The sequence below is a fragment of the Ovis aries genome, chromosome 17, assembly GCF_016772045.2.
Source record: "Ovis aries strain OAR_USU_Benz2616 breed Rambouillet chromosome 17, ARS-UI_Ramb_v3.0, whole genome shotgun sequence".
NCBI classification, from domain to species: Eukaryota; Metazoa; Chordata; class Mammalia; order Artiodactyla; family Bovidae; genus Ovis; species Ovis aries.
Genome location: NC_056070.1, coordinates 52,745,223 through 52,757,790, shown reverse-complemented (window position 1 = coordinate 52,757,790; position 12,568 = coordinate 52,745,223). Strand labels below are relative to the sequence as shown.

The following is a 12,568-nucleotide window of genomic DNA, read 5'->3' as shown; positions in this document are numbered from 1 at the left end:
TTCTGAATCTTAATTACCTATCAGATAAAAAGAATTTTCAAGAAATAGAAAGTCTGTAAAGGAGTCCTGGGCTTTCCTTAAAATGGAAAGACAAGTTTATCTACCTATGGGGTCACCTCATAGGTTCAGGTATCTTAAGTCTTTGGCTTGCAAGATCATGTAGGAATAGCCTGATTGTGAGATTATATCAGATTGACTTACCTACTGAAGAAAGCAGTGAATTTTTTTTTTCCCTTGTAATGTTAGGTTTTTTTCTGTTGATAAAAGTAATATGTTGTTTGGATTTTTATAAGGAAAATGCATTTACAAGTTACCTGTGTAATGTGAATAAACAAGTAAAGAATAAAGTATTAAATTTTAGAGATTTAGAACTCATCCCCTCCCCCCAAAAAAGGAAAATAATTTTCTTTAATCCTTACATCTAAAAATAACTTCTTTTGATATTTCAGTGTAATATGTAAAAAAGTATAACTTGATATTCCATCAAAAGAAAGAATAACTTTCTTTTGATATTGCCCTCAGCCTTTTTCAATGCATATGTACGTACAGACACACACGTCATTTGATCATAGAGTTTGTACAGTTTGGAATACTTTTTTGACTTAGCATTAATTATATTGTGAAAGTTTTCAAATTTGGTGAAGGATCTAGTTAGAATCACAGATTAAACTTCCTGGGCATCCATTTTACAATTTTAAAATTCAGAAACTAGTGGGGAAAAAAAATTAGCCATGTGCACTTTCAGTTGTTAGAAATGAAGAGGTGTGTATTGATGTGGCTGGTGAAAAATGTTTTAATAATATTTGTTCTTAAATAGCAGAGAGAGAAAAAAGGAAAGATGAGTTACTTGATATCGCAAAGTCAAAGCAAGAGCGCATGAACGCAGAGCTGCATAACCTGAGACAGGTACGTCCCCACTCCCTCTTCACTATTAAGTGGGAAACATTTATAAACAGACATCAAATTAGGAAAAGTGTATGCCTGGTGATTTTGTTTATGGTGCTTCTGGAATCCTGACTACTTTAAAGGTGTATCAATCGTATTAACCTCGCAGATAGAGCCTTGCTTATAGTAAAGGAGACTAGTTATACTAACAAATCTTGGTGCGAACAGGAAAAATGAAAGCTAACATACTCAGCATATGTCTTTAGCCACTGTCTGATACGTTTTAGCGTTTGAAACACCCAACTGTTGGCTTGCTTTAGCTTTGTCGTTACACTTTGTATTGATTTATCAATATCTACGGCAGATTTACGTAAAACAACAGCGTGATCTGCAGTTTCTTAATTTCAATGTGGAAAATTCTCAGGAATTAATACAGATATATGACTCAAAGATGGAGGAATCAAAGGGCATGGAATCCAGGTAACCTTAGTAAGATGCCATTAATATGATATTGTATTTATTTCCGTCATTCATCAATGTTTGTTAAGTACCTACTATGGGTCAGTACTTACTACTATTCCCTAGATAGCAGGGAGTAAATGGGAAAAAATATATGTGAGCTAATAATTATCATTTTAATCCTGGGTTGTAGTGAGACTAGATTTAGAATTTTAGGCATGATCCTAATTAAACTATTTGATAAATTTCATTAAATACATTATTTGTGGGTATGTGTTGTATAAAAGGCTTTGAGGTAAAGTAGAAATTACAGAGATGAATCATTTATTCAGAACTCTCAGTATTTTAGGCACTGGGCTAGGAATCGGGAAAATAAAGATATACTGGGTATTATACTTATCTAAAAGAGAGAACATCAAAGAAGGGTAGAAATAACTGCAGCAGAAGTTCAGCTGAGGGTGACCTCTGCTCTCAGCTTGATTTTTCCAATAACAGGCAGTATGTGAATTAAATTCATTTCTGTAAAAGTAGAACATAAACATATGAAGAGTGGTTTAATTGACAAGCATACAGCTGTCCCACAGTTCAGTTTAGTCCACTCATCCAACCGAATAGTGAGGAAGTGGTGGAAAGGAGGGGGCATTCAGGGGACTCCCATCTCTCCATGTAAGGGCAGAAGCTGGGCCCAGTGGCGCACGCCTTTCCCGGGGGGCTGGGGTTCGAGGGTGGGAGTGGTCAGGAGTTGCAGGGTTTTGCTGCAGACTGGAAGGCTGGGGACTCACCCCACACTTTGCTGCATTCGCTGTGCTTTTCTTCGGGTCTTTCACTGGGGCTTCTAACACCATCTGTCTGTATCCCAGTATCTGCAGCTGCTACTAATAAACAGCAGACCAAGCCGGCGATCTCCAGGAGGCAGAAGCCCCTAACCAGTTGTCTCTCTTTCCTTTTTGTACTTCATTTCCTCTGGGAGGCACCTGGCCTTAGACGATAGAGGTTATTCTTTAAGAACATAAAGTGGCCTTTCCCATTCTAGAAGGAGAATCAGAATCATATAGATTAGAACACCTGAACACATGTGACATGAGCATTTTAACAGGCAGTGTATTAAAAGATTTATCACAATGATTTTTATTTTATGCACACATGTCATTTTTACTTTAGACTGGCTTTCAATAGGTATGCAGCAGATAAATGGGATAGTAATGAATACAGTATGGTAAACACATTTGGCACTGTCCAGTTTATCTCTATACCTTGAATCCCCATTGCCTTTCAGTTCTGGCTTTAGCTCTGCTTACTGTGAAACTAATAGAATTAGGAAAAGAAATAACAGATCAGTCAACAAGTATTTACAGAACACTGAGTGTGTATTAATGACCGTGCTAGGTGCTAGGGGGATTAAAAATGCCTTCATATGTGAAAAACACCCTTAAGCATCTTTAGACAAGACATTGATATGTATGAAACAGTGAGCCATACAGTTGTAATTGGAGAGTCTGTCTCTGATTAATTAAATCATATATGCAATAAGATAGTGATTTGCAGTATGGACAGTATGTATAGTAGACCTTAAGGATGGGACATGGGGGAGTGGGCATATGGGGCTTGGTGATCACAAAGACTTCTTGGAGGAGGCTGGGCTAAAATTGGGCTCCGAAGAATATAAAAATTCTACCTTCTATTTTCAACTGAGACAAATGGGTTTTATTAAGGTTTAGCTCAACTGATGAGGTTTGAGTGAAATATTTAGAATGACAGTATCAAGTGTATCTTATAACTTCCCGTTTTTTGTAATGCCACCATAGCAGAGACATGTGTTTATCAGACCTTGAAAATAACCACCTAAAAGTCGATTTTAAGAGGGAGAAAAATCAGAAGTCACTGGTTAAGGACCAAAAATTTGAGACCACGTTGGTTCAGCAAACTAGGTCAGACAAGAGCTCTTGTGATGTATGCAAAGAGAAGAAACTACAGGTTAATACTTCATTTGGGGGAAAAAGTGTAATTGCTATCTCATCTCTATTTGCAAAAGACTTAGTGGAGAAACAAAAGTCTTGGTCTCTGGGAGGAAAAATCCAGATTGAACCCGAAAACAAAAGTACATTTTGCAAGATCCACGCAAAATCACACAAAGGGAATGGAATTGGGATTCAGAATGAAGAGAAGCAACCCTCAGAAACATCAACATCTGTATCTGATGATAAATGGCATGACGTCAACGTTTACCTGGGCCTGGCCGGCTGTTCTGATTCAAAACAGCCAGAAAAGCTGGATGTCGACTATCAGGACCACTTGGAAAGGCCTGGAGTCTCCTGTTACCACAAAAATGAAGCCTGTGTGGATGAGAGTGACCTGTGGGAGTCCAAGTGCTGCCACCCGAGCAACTTCATCATCGAAGCGCCAGGCCACATGTCTGACGTGGAGTGGATGAGCATCTTCAAGCCTTCCAAAGTACAGAGAGTCGTGCGCCACAGATCTGTGTGCACTTGTTCAGAAAGTGCCAGCGGGCCCAAGTACAACTCTTCGACAAGGTCAGTCTCGTTTCACATTTGTAAACACTCAGGGAGCCTACTTGGTGTTGTGGTTTAGTTGCTAAGTTGTATCCAACTCTTTTGCACCCCATGGACTGTAGCCCGCCAGGTACCTCTGTCCATGGGATTCGTCTGGCAAGAATACTAGAGCGGGTTGCCATTTCCTGGCAAGAATGCTAGAGCGCGTTGCCATTTCCTCCTCTAGGGGATCTCCCCGACCCAGGGATTGAACGCACGTCTCTGTGTTTTCAGGTGGATTCTTTACCGCCAAGCACCAGGGAAGCCCAGGGAGCCTACTTACTGAGTTTAGAAATGGAAAAGGCCCACAGGAGCCACTTCCTGCCAACTGTGGAATGAGAGCAGTGTTTGCAGCAGACATTGCGTGTGACACACCGCTTCCTCTTTTCATCACAGCGCAGGCTGTTGAGTTTTGACTGCACAGAGACTTGATGCCAGTGAGAAGTTTGTGCCTAGGACAGCATCTGAGGCAAAGGTTTTGCTTAACAACACAGCCAGCTGTCATGAGCTGAGCAAACATGTTTTATTTTAAAACAAACGGGGAGGTCACTTCACAGAGTAGAATGCTGCTCTGGGGCATTCCTCAGCCTGGATCCTTTTGAATCGATAAGCTGTTTCTTTCATGTCCAGATTACATTCCCTAGACCCCAGATAAGACATTCTCCTGGCCTGCATCGGCGTATTGATACATCCAACTGCTTTGGCCTTTGCGTTCAGTTTACATCTCCGAAACTTTCTTACTTTTCAGAATCATGCAGGAGAAAGAATATTTGTGTTTAACAAGCTGGTAACAGTTATTGGCCTTTTTCTTTCAGTTTTATTGAGATATAACTGATGTAGAACTGTATAAATTTAAGGTGTTTGCCATAACGATTTAAGTACATCAGGAAGTGATGAGCACAGTAAGTTTAGTGAATGGCCATCATCTCATATAGATACAAAAGGAAAAAAAATTATTGTTCCTTGTGATGAGAACCCTTAGGATTTACCTTCTCAGCAATTTTCGTATATAGCCTACACCAGTGTAAATTTTATTAATCCTACTGTATGTGAAATCTCTAGTTCTTATAACTGTAAGTTTGTGCCTTTTGACCATTTCTATCCAACTGTATTTTTTATTTTTTTTTTAAGAGAAGAAAATGCATTAGTTGTCAGCAAATGCTGCACGTTTCAGGCTCATCCGGTCAGTTGCTGAATCCTGTAGTTAGTTGTGGGACACTATCCTAACTTCTGCTATTTTTAAAGAAAACCTCGCTCTTTGACCTTAAATTATAGAAAGAATAAAGTTTCTATATTGTGAGCCTTATCTGAATCATCACATTGACTTTCATAGGACTTTATAGTTAAAAATTCCTTTGGGGGATTTTCATTGTTTGGGTTTTCATTTGGCCTGTTTAGAAGCCTGAGTCATTTAAAAATCATATACTGATTCTGTCAGTTGCAAAAGTTTTTTAAAAAATTGGTTGTTACACTAAATGTTACTTGTTCATATTTGGTTTTAATAAAAGATTGCCTTAAGTAATCGCAAATCCCAGTAGGACACAACTTCCTGTTGTTCACTACTGAACAAAAACACGCATATATTAGGGGGAAAATTTTGTGTTAGACAGTTTTAAGAGCACAGTGGACATACATTAAATTTAAGGCATGAAAGAAATTCCAGAGCAACTTCAGAGTGTTCTTTCCAGGCCCTTTTGACCTCCCTGACTTGAAATAATTCAAGTGACTTCTTGTTCTGCCAGCAGAGGCACATGGCAAGGCATCGCACGACAAACGCATGATTAAGTAGAAAAGGCCATCGTTTTTTCCCGTTCTTCCTTAGACTGTAAGAATTGCGTGCACACTTCATCATCTGACCGAAAGGTCCTTCCCATCTATACCTCCATTCCATTTGACAGCTAGGGGTGTGTCTGTGCACGGAGAAGCCGCAGCAGCCTGCCTGGACCGATCCAGAAGGTCCATGGGAGAAGGTTTCCAGGGCCTGTTTCCAGGCTCTGCTTTGAGCCCAGACTTTAATAACCTGCCCAGAAACTTAGCTACATGTGTCTGTTCTCTAATTACTGAGATCCTGTAGAAGAATTAAGGACCCATAACAGTGCCACTCAATTTTCACAAAAGCACTTTAAAAAAACTATTAACAAAAATCAATCTCTCGCCAACAACCTAAAATCTACACGTTTAACCTTATACTGTATTCATTTCTTTCCCCCGTCTCTCTTGGATGATCCTATCCCTCAAACCTTCTTTTCTTTGCTGTTTTTTTTCCCAAGGTGTAGAGAGGAGGACAATTCTCTCTTCTGTAGTTACCCTTTAACAAAGAATTTTGTTTTCTTGCTGTGAAGGGTGTGCATTAATTATAATATCTTATATAAATACTCTATTCAAATCTGTAACATTCTGTTCAAACTTGAGCTTCTTCATCAAAAAAGAAAAATCTCTCTCTTTTTTGTCCTGTTGAGATGCTTTTCTGTACTGGTGTCAGATGTTTCCTATTGTTTCAAGATGCCTATTTTTGTTTGGTTTTATTATTCACAGTGAGCTGATCGCCATCCAGCAGTCCCACTGTTTGGGTTCTTCAAAATCTGCCTTAAGAGAAGATGAGAAGTTGATAGAGGCAGAATCCTCTTCCGATAAAAAGAACTCATCTAAGATTTTGTTAGTCAACAAAGACACAGCCCTCCCCAGTGAAAAGGTTTGTATTTCGCTTAGGAATACTCAGCTTAGGGACTTCCCTGGCAGTCCAGTGGTTGGGACTTAGCCTTCCAATGCAGGAGGGTGTGGGCTTGATCCCTGGTCGGGGAGCTAAGACCCCCACATGCCTCATGGCCAAAAAGCAAAGAACAGAAGAAGAATATTGTAACAAATTCGATAAAGACTTTAAAAATGGTCCATATTTTTTAAAAAAATCTTTAAAGAAAGAAATACCCAGCTTATTCAGGCAAGATTTCTCCCCAGTGTACTTTTAATTCTTCTATAGCAGTATTGTTAGTGTGCTTATGTTAGTGTGCTTAATTTTGGCTGTTCTTCAGGTTTTATTTTAACCATAGGGCTTTACCTGCATTATTGAACTGAAGTCATACTTACTTCCCTTCTGTTTTCCTTAAACATACTGTAGGTTAGCTTCAGGCAAAACGTCCCTCAGGCCCTCCAAGTGATTGCTGTATCTATTTTTAGTAAATAGTTTAAACACACAGCAAGTGAAGAGTACAAGAAGCAACTGTGTACCTACATTCAGATTTAACATGTTTACATTTTGCTGTATTTGCTTTATTTTTCAAGTGGTAAAGAAATAGAACGTTGCAGATAAAGAGTAAACTCCACGTGTCACTCTGCCCTGTCCACCCCTGCCACCAGCTAACCACTACCATGAAGTCGTCTCCACATTTGTTTTTATGCTTTTACGTTTTTCATAAAAGTGTACACCTAAATATCACGTACTGTTGCTTTGTTTAAAATGTACATAAATGCCTTTTGCAGTGTGATTTTCCAGCTCTGTTAGTATTTTGTGACCCTCATCAGTGTTGACGTTGTGGACCTGGCCTCGTCATTTTGACGGCTGCTCAGCGTGCTGTCCAGTGACTGAATAAACCGTAGTCTGTCTGTTCACACCCCTCCATGCAGGCAGTGAGGTTATTTCTGTGTGGGTGTGTGTTTAGTTTCTCAGTCGTGTTCAACCCTTTTCGACCCCATGGACCGTAGCTTGCCAAGCTCCTCTGTCCGTGGAATTCTCCAGGCAAGAGTACTGGAGTGGGATGCCATTTCCTACTCCAGGGGACCTTCCCCCCCCACCCAGGGACGGAGCCCACTTCTCCTGCACCTCCTGCGTTGGCAGGCTGATTCTTGATGCAGCCACCGGGGAAGCCCTGAGGTGGTTTCTACACTCACTGTTGTGGACGAGCCAGTGTCTTTATCATGAACAGGCTCCTGCTCGCAGCTTTATCGTAAAGAAAATTAGTTCAAGTAAACTTAGTCATTTTGGGGGTTATTTTGGGAAGATATCTGGCTTTGAAAGCATCTAATCTGAGTTCAAATCCCCATTTTGCTTTGTCTTAGCTCAATGACCTTAGTACAGTTATGTAACTTCTTTGAGCCTCAATTTGTTCACCTACAAAAATATAATTAAAGTATCACAGTTGGGGCTTCCTTTGTAGCTCAGCCTCAATTTGTTCACCTACAAAAATATAATTAAAGTATCACAGTTGGGGCTTCCTTTGTAGCTCAGACGATAAAGCATCTGCCTCCAATGCAGGAGACCTGGGTTTGATCCCTGAGTTGGGAAGATCCCCTGCAGAAGGAAATGGCAACCCACTCCAGTATCCTTGCTTGGAAAATCTCATGGACATGTGAGCCTGACAGCTGCAGTCCATGGGGTCACAAAGAGTCAGACGCGACTGGGCAACTAACACACACCCACAGCATCACAGTTCCTTGGTTTCAAGGGGATATCGTAGGGCTTGGCCGCTAATGGGTGTTTTGATGAGTGTTGGTCCTCTTTGTTATGAATTGACGATACTAAGTGTTGACTAGAATCAGGAGCATCTGGAGCGTTCATTCACTGATGGCGAGAATGTGCATGGCAGAGCCACTTTGGAAAACACTTGGGTACTTTCTATTAAAAAACTGCTTAAAAAAAAAAGTTAAATATACACCTACCATATGACCCAGCTATTCTACTCCTGCAGACATGGAAACATATGTCCACATAAATATTCTAGCAGCTTTATTTTCACTAGTTAAAAAAAACTGGGAATAACCTGATTATGCTACAGAAGGTGAATAGATAAACAGTGGTTTATCCATACAATGGAGTACTTCTCAGCAATAAAAAGAATGAACTATTTATACATATACAGCATGGTGTACCCCAAGATAATTATGCTGAGATAAGCCAGACAGACAAAAGTATGTAATGCATTTATATAAAATTCTAGAAAATGCAAACTAATCTCCTGTGAGAGAAAGCAGATCAGTAGTTGTCTGAGAATGGGAAGCAGGGACTCTGAGAGGCAGGAATTCCCCAGGGACACAGGCATGGTAAATGTGACCTGTATTCATCATGGGTGTGTACATGCACCAGAACTCACCAGATATTCACTGAATTGTATAGTTAATTGTATGTTCACTGTGGAAAACTCACAGGTTGTATACTGTGAAAAACTTTTTACACAAAGTAGAAAATTAAACAAGAATGAACAAACTAAGATATATTTCCACAGATTTTTAAAAGCTAACAGAGGACTTCCCTGGCGGTCCAGTGGCTAAGACTCTGTGCTCTCAATGCAAAGGACCTAGGCTTGATCCCTGGTCAGGGAACTAAGATCCCACATGCTCCATGGTGTGACCAAAAAATTAAAAATTAATTTAAAAGCTAGCAAGCCTTTAGTGTTAAAGTTGCATTTTGTAAGTGTTTTGACTTGGTAATTACAGCCTTGACAAGTTGATTTAAGAGAGGTAAACAATGCCTATGATTCTTTTATCACATGGGTGTTACTTAATTAGGTGTAGTAAGTTCTGTTGAAGTCAAATTACCTAGTCAAATAGGTTTTGAGAAAGAACTGAAATTTGGTTCTTTTAGTATTTAGTGTTCTGCTTTGGCATGTAACACACACTTAAAGTCAAAGAACCAGTCATGAATAGTTGACGTTTGTGCTTGTCAGATTGTTCTTGTAGACATATACGTTAGAAAGTGTTTCTTGATTTCATCAGTGCTTGAATTGTGTTGTGTTCCCAGGATGATTTTTCTCCCACGAGTAAGCTTCAGCGTTTGCTGGCAGAATCCCGTCAGATGGTCACGGACCTGGAGCTGAGCACCCTGCTTCCCATCAGCTCCGAGAATCTCAGCACCAGCAAAAGCGTAAGTTCTTCCTTTTCTTTTGACCCTGAACCTTTTCCGTCATTGTGTGCGAATGTCACTTTCTGTTAGAATAGCAGTGTCTTCTTGTCTGGGGGAAGGGGTTTGCAGCCTGGGTTTGAGGAGGAACAGAATGTTGCCACAGATGCCACCACACCCAGACTTCCTCTTTCCAGTTACCTGGGCACATGCATGTACATTCTGGGGGATTTTTAAAAGACATTTTATTATAGAACATTTCAAGTACAGAAGTAGAAAGACTACTTCTAATCCCAGAGTTCCAGTAACCGCCAGCTTTCTGCTGCCTTTGTTTCATCTTCCCCCATCCGTCCCTGTGTTTTCCTGAAACATTTTAAAGCAAACCCTGGACATAATGTCAGGTTTCCCTGGTGGCTCAGTGGTAAAGAATCCACCTGCCAATGCCGGAGATGCAAGAGACATCTTGCATCTTGCATTCCTTTGATCCCTGGGTCAGGAAGATCCCCTGGAGTAGGAAACGGCAAGCCACTCTAGTGTTCTTGCCTGGAAAATCCCATGGACAGAGGAGCCTGGCCGGTAGCTATAATCTGTGGGGTCACACAGAGTTGAACATGACTTAGCAAAAACAACAACAGACATCGTGTGTTTTCACTCATATGTACTTCATTCTATAGCTCTAACAGGTAAGGACTTTTATTACACCCAGCCAGATTCACAGTAACTCTTTAGTATTGTCTAATGACTACACTACCTTAAGGTCTCCCCATTTGTCTCAAAAGTATCTTTTTACTGTTTGTTCAAATTAATACTCAATCGAGGTCCGTATTTTGCACTTGAATGAATCCCTGAGGTCTCTCTTCATCACTAACAGTTCCTTCTCCTTCCTTCCCTCCTTCTCTCCTTCCTTCCTCCTCTCTTCTTTCTCTTGTGTTTCATTTTTTAAAAAATATTTATTTGTTTGACTGTGCTGGGTCTTGGTTGCAGCAGGTGGGATCTGATCTTATTAGTTCCTCAACCAGAGATCGAACCTGGGCCCCCTCCATTGAGTGTAGAGTCTTAGCCACTAGGCCACCAGAGAAGTCCCTTCTTTCTTTGTCTTTTGATGCCACTTGTTTGTGGGAGAAGCACTGGGTCGTTGTCCCGTAGGTTTGCCCAGGGACTGAGATAGGCTTGATGACTCCATCCTCACTGTTGCGTCACACATACCTCTAGCCTCCAAATTCCTGTAAGCTAGTATTTCTGTCTAGTGACTTGTTGAGACTTGGGGTCAGTTTGGGTTCTTTTTGTTTGCTCTGGCGCTACGCCCTCCTGGGTGACACCCAGTCTGTGGCCTAGTGCATCCTATCAGGAGGATCCTCGTGTCTGGTTGCCCCACTTGTGGATGTCAGACTTATTGGGGAGATTGTCAGCCTGAGCTTTTTTATTGTAGAGTTTCCCTAAAGTTCACTTAATGACTTTTGTGTTTCTTGATTATTATGCTTTAGATCTGTTGTTTCATTAGGAATTGCAAAATAGTCATTTTCTAAATCTGTCGGTCTTTGGGAGTGTGTCACACATGAATTCTAACTGCTTTCTCTGAGCACAGGAACACTGCAGTAGCAGTGATATAAGTTGCTTTGTAGATTCTATAGCCTGACATAAATAGTGAAAAGAACACCGAACTTGAAATCAGGACACTTGAGTCCCAGTTGCCCAGTCTGTAAAATACAAGCTTGAGATGGGTGCTATAAGATTCCAGGTCCGTTAGTTGGATGTGCTGTGGACATAGTTCAAGATACTTGAAAGCCATTGAATTAAACTTTTTTGTATCCCTGACCAAATAAAATTAAAAAGATCTGCAAGACATTGAAATACCATTTGTTTAAAATTTTTAAATTTATTTTTGGCTGCACTGTGTCTTAGTTGCAGCAGGCAGGATCTTTGCTGTAACAGACAGGATGTTTCATTTCAGCGCACCGGCTTTTCTGTAGTTGTGGCTTGAGGGCTTAGGTGCCCTTCTGTCTGTGGGGCTTTAGTTCCCCGACCAGGGACGGAACCTGTGCCCCTTCATTGGAAGGTAGATCTTTTTTTTTAACTTTTTTACTTTGTATTGGGGTATAGCTGATTAACAATGCTGTGATAGTTTGAGGTGAACAGGGAAGGGACTCAGTCATACATATACATGTATCCATTTCCCCCCCGAACTCCCCTCCCATTCAGGCTATGGAAGGCGGATCCTTACACTGGACCACTAGGGAATTTATCGCTGCACCTGGGCTCTCTCCAGTTTTGGTGAGCGGGGCTACTCTGGCTGTAGTGCCTGGGCTCCTCCTCGCAGTGGTTTCTCTTGCTGCAGAGCACGAGCCCTGTGCACAGGCTCAGTAGTTGTGGTGCATGGGCTTGGTTGCTCTGCAGCATGTGGGATCTTCCTGGACCAGGGATTGAACCTGCGTCTCCTGCATTGGTAGGCAGATTCTTAACCAATGAGCCACCAGGAAAGCCCTTAATGCCTGTATGCAGGCGTGCATATGTGCGAAGTTGGTTCAGTCGTGTCTAAGTCTTTGTGACCCACTGGACTATAGCGCACCAAGCTCCTCTGCCCGTGAGATTCTTCAGATAAGAAGGTTGGAGGGTTGCCATTCCCTTCTCCAGGGGATCTTCCCAACCCTGGGATCGAACCCACGTCTCTTATGTCTCCTGCATTGGCAGGCGGGTTCTTTACCACTAGTGCCCCCCGGGAAACACTAGACTCAGTGGTAAAGAATCTGCCTGCCAAGCAAGAGACGTGGGTTCAATCCCTGGGTTGGGAAGATCCCTGAGGAGGAAATGGCAACCCACTCCAGCATCCCTGCCTGGGAAATCCCAT

At 41.3% G+C, this 12,568-nt stretch overlaps 1 protein-coding gene across 4 annotated transcripts in view; it reads left to right on the top strand.

Moving 5' to 3' along the window:
* The window catches only part of CCDC62 (coiled-coil domain containing 62), a 39,416-nt gene that overhangs the window by 17,654 nt on the left and 9,194 nt on the right, over window positions 1-12,568 (top strand). For 3 of the 4 annotated variants that reach the window (XM_012097731.5, XM_042234589.2, XM_012097729.5), the window contains 5 exons: window positions 818-906; window positions 1,250-1,365; window positions 3,150-3,875; window positions 6,429-6,585; window positions 9,625-9,747. In XM_012097731.5, the coding sequence (XP_011953121.3) occupies window positions 818-906; window positions 1,250-1,365; window positions 3,150-3,875; window positions 6,429-6,585; window positions 9,625-9,747 (1,211 nt within the window). The remainder of the gene's footprint in view (window positions 1-817; window positions 907-1,249; window positions 1,366-3,149; window positions 3,876-6,428; window positions 6,586-9,624; window positions 9,748-12,568) is intronic. The other variant, XM_012097730.5, reaches the window with a different exon arrangement.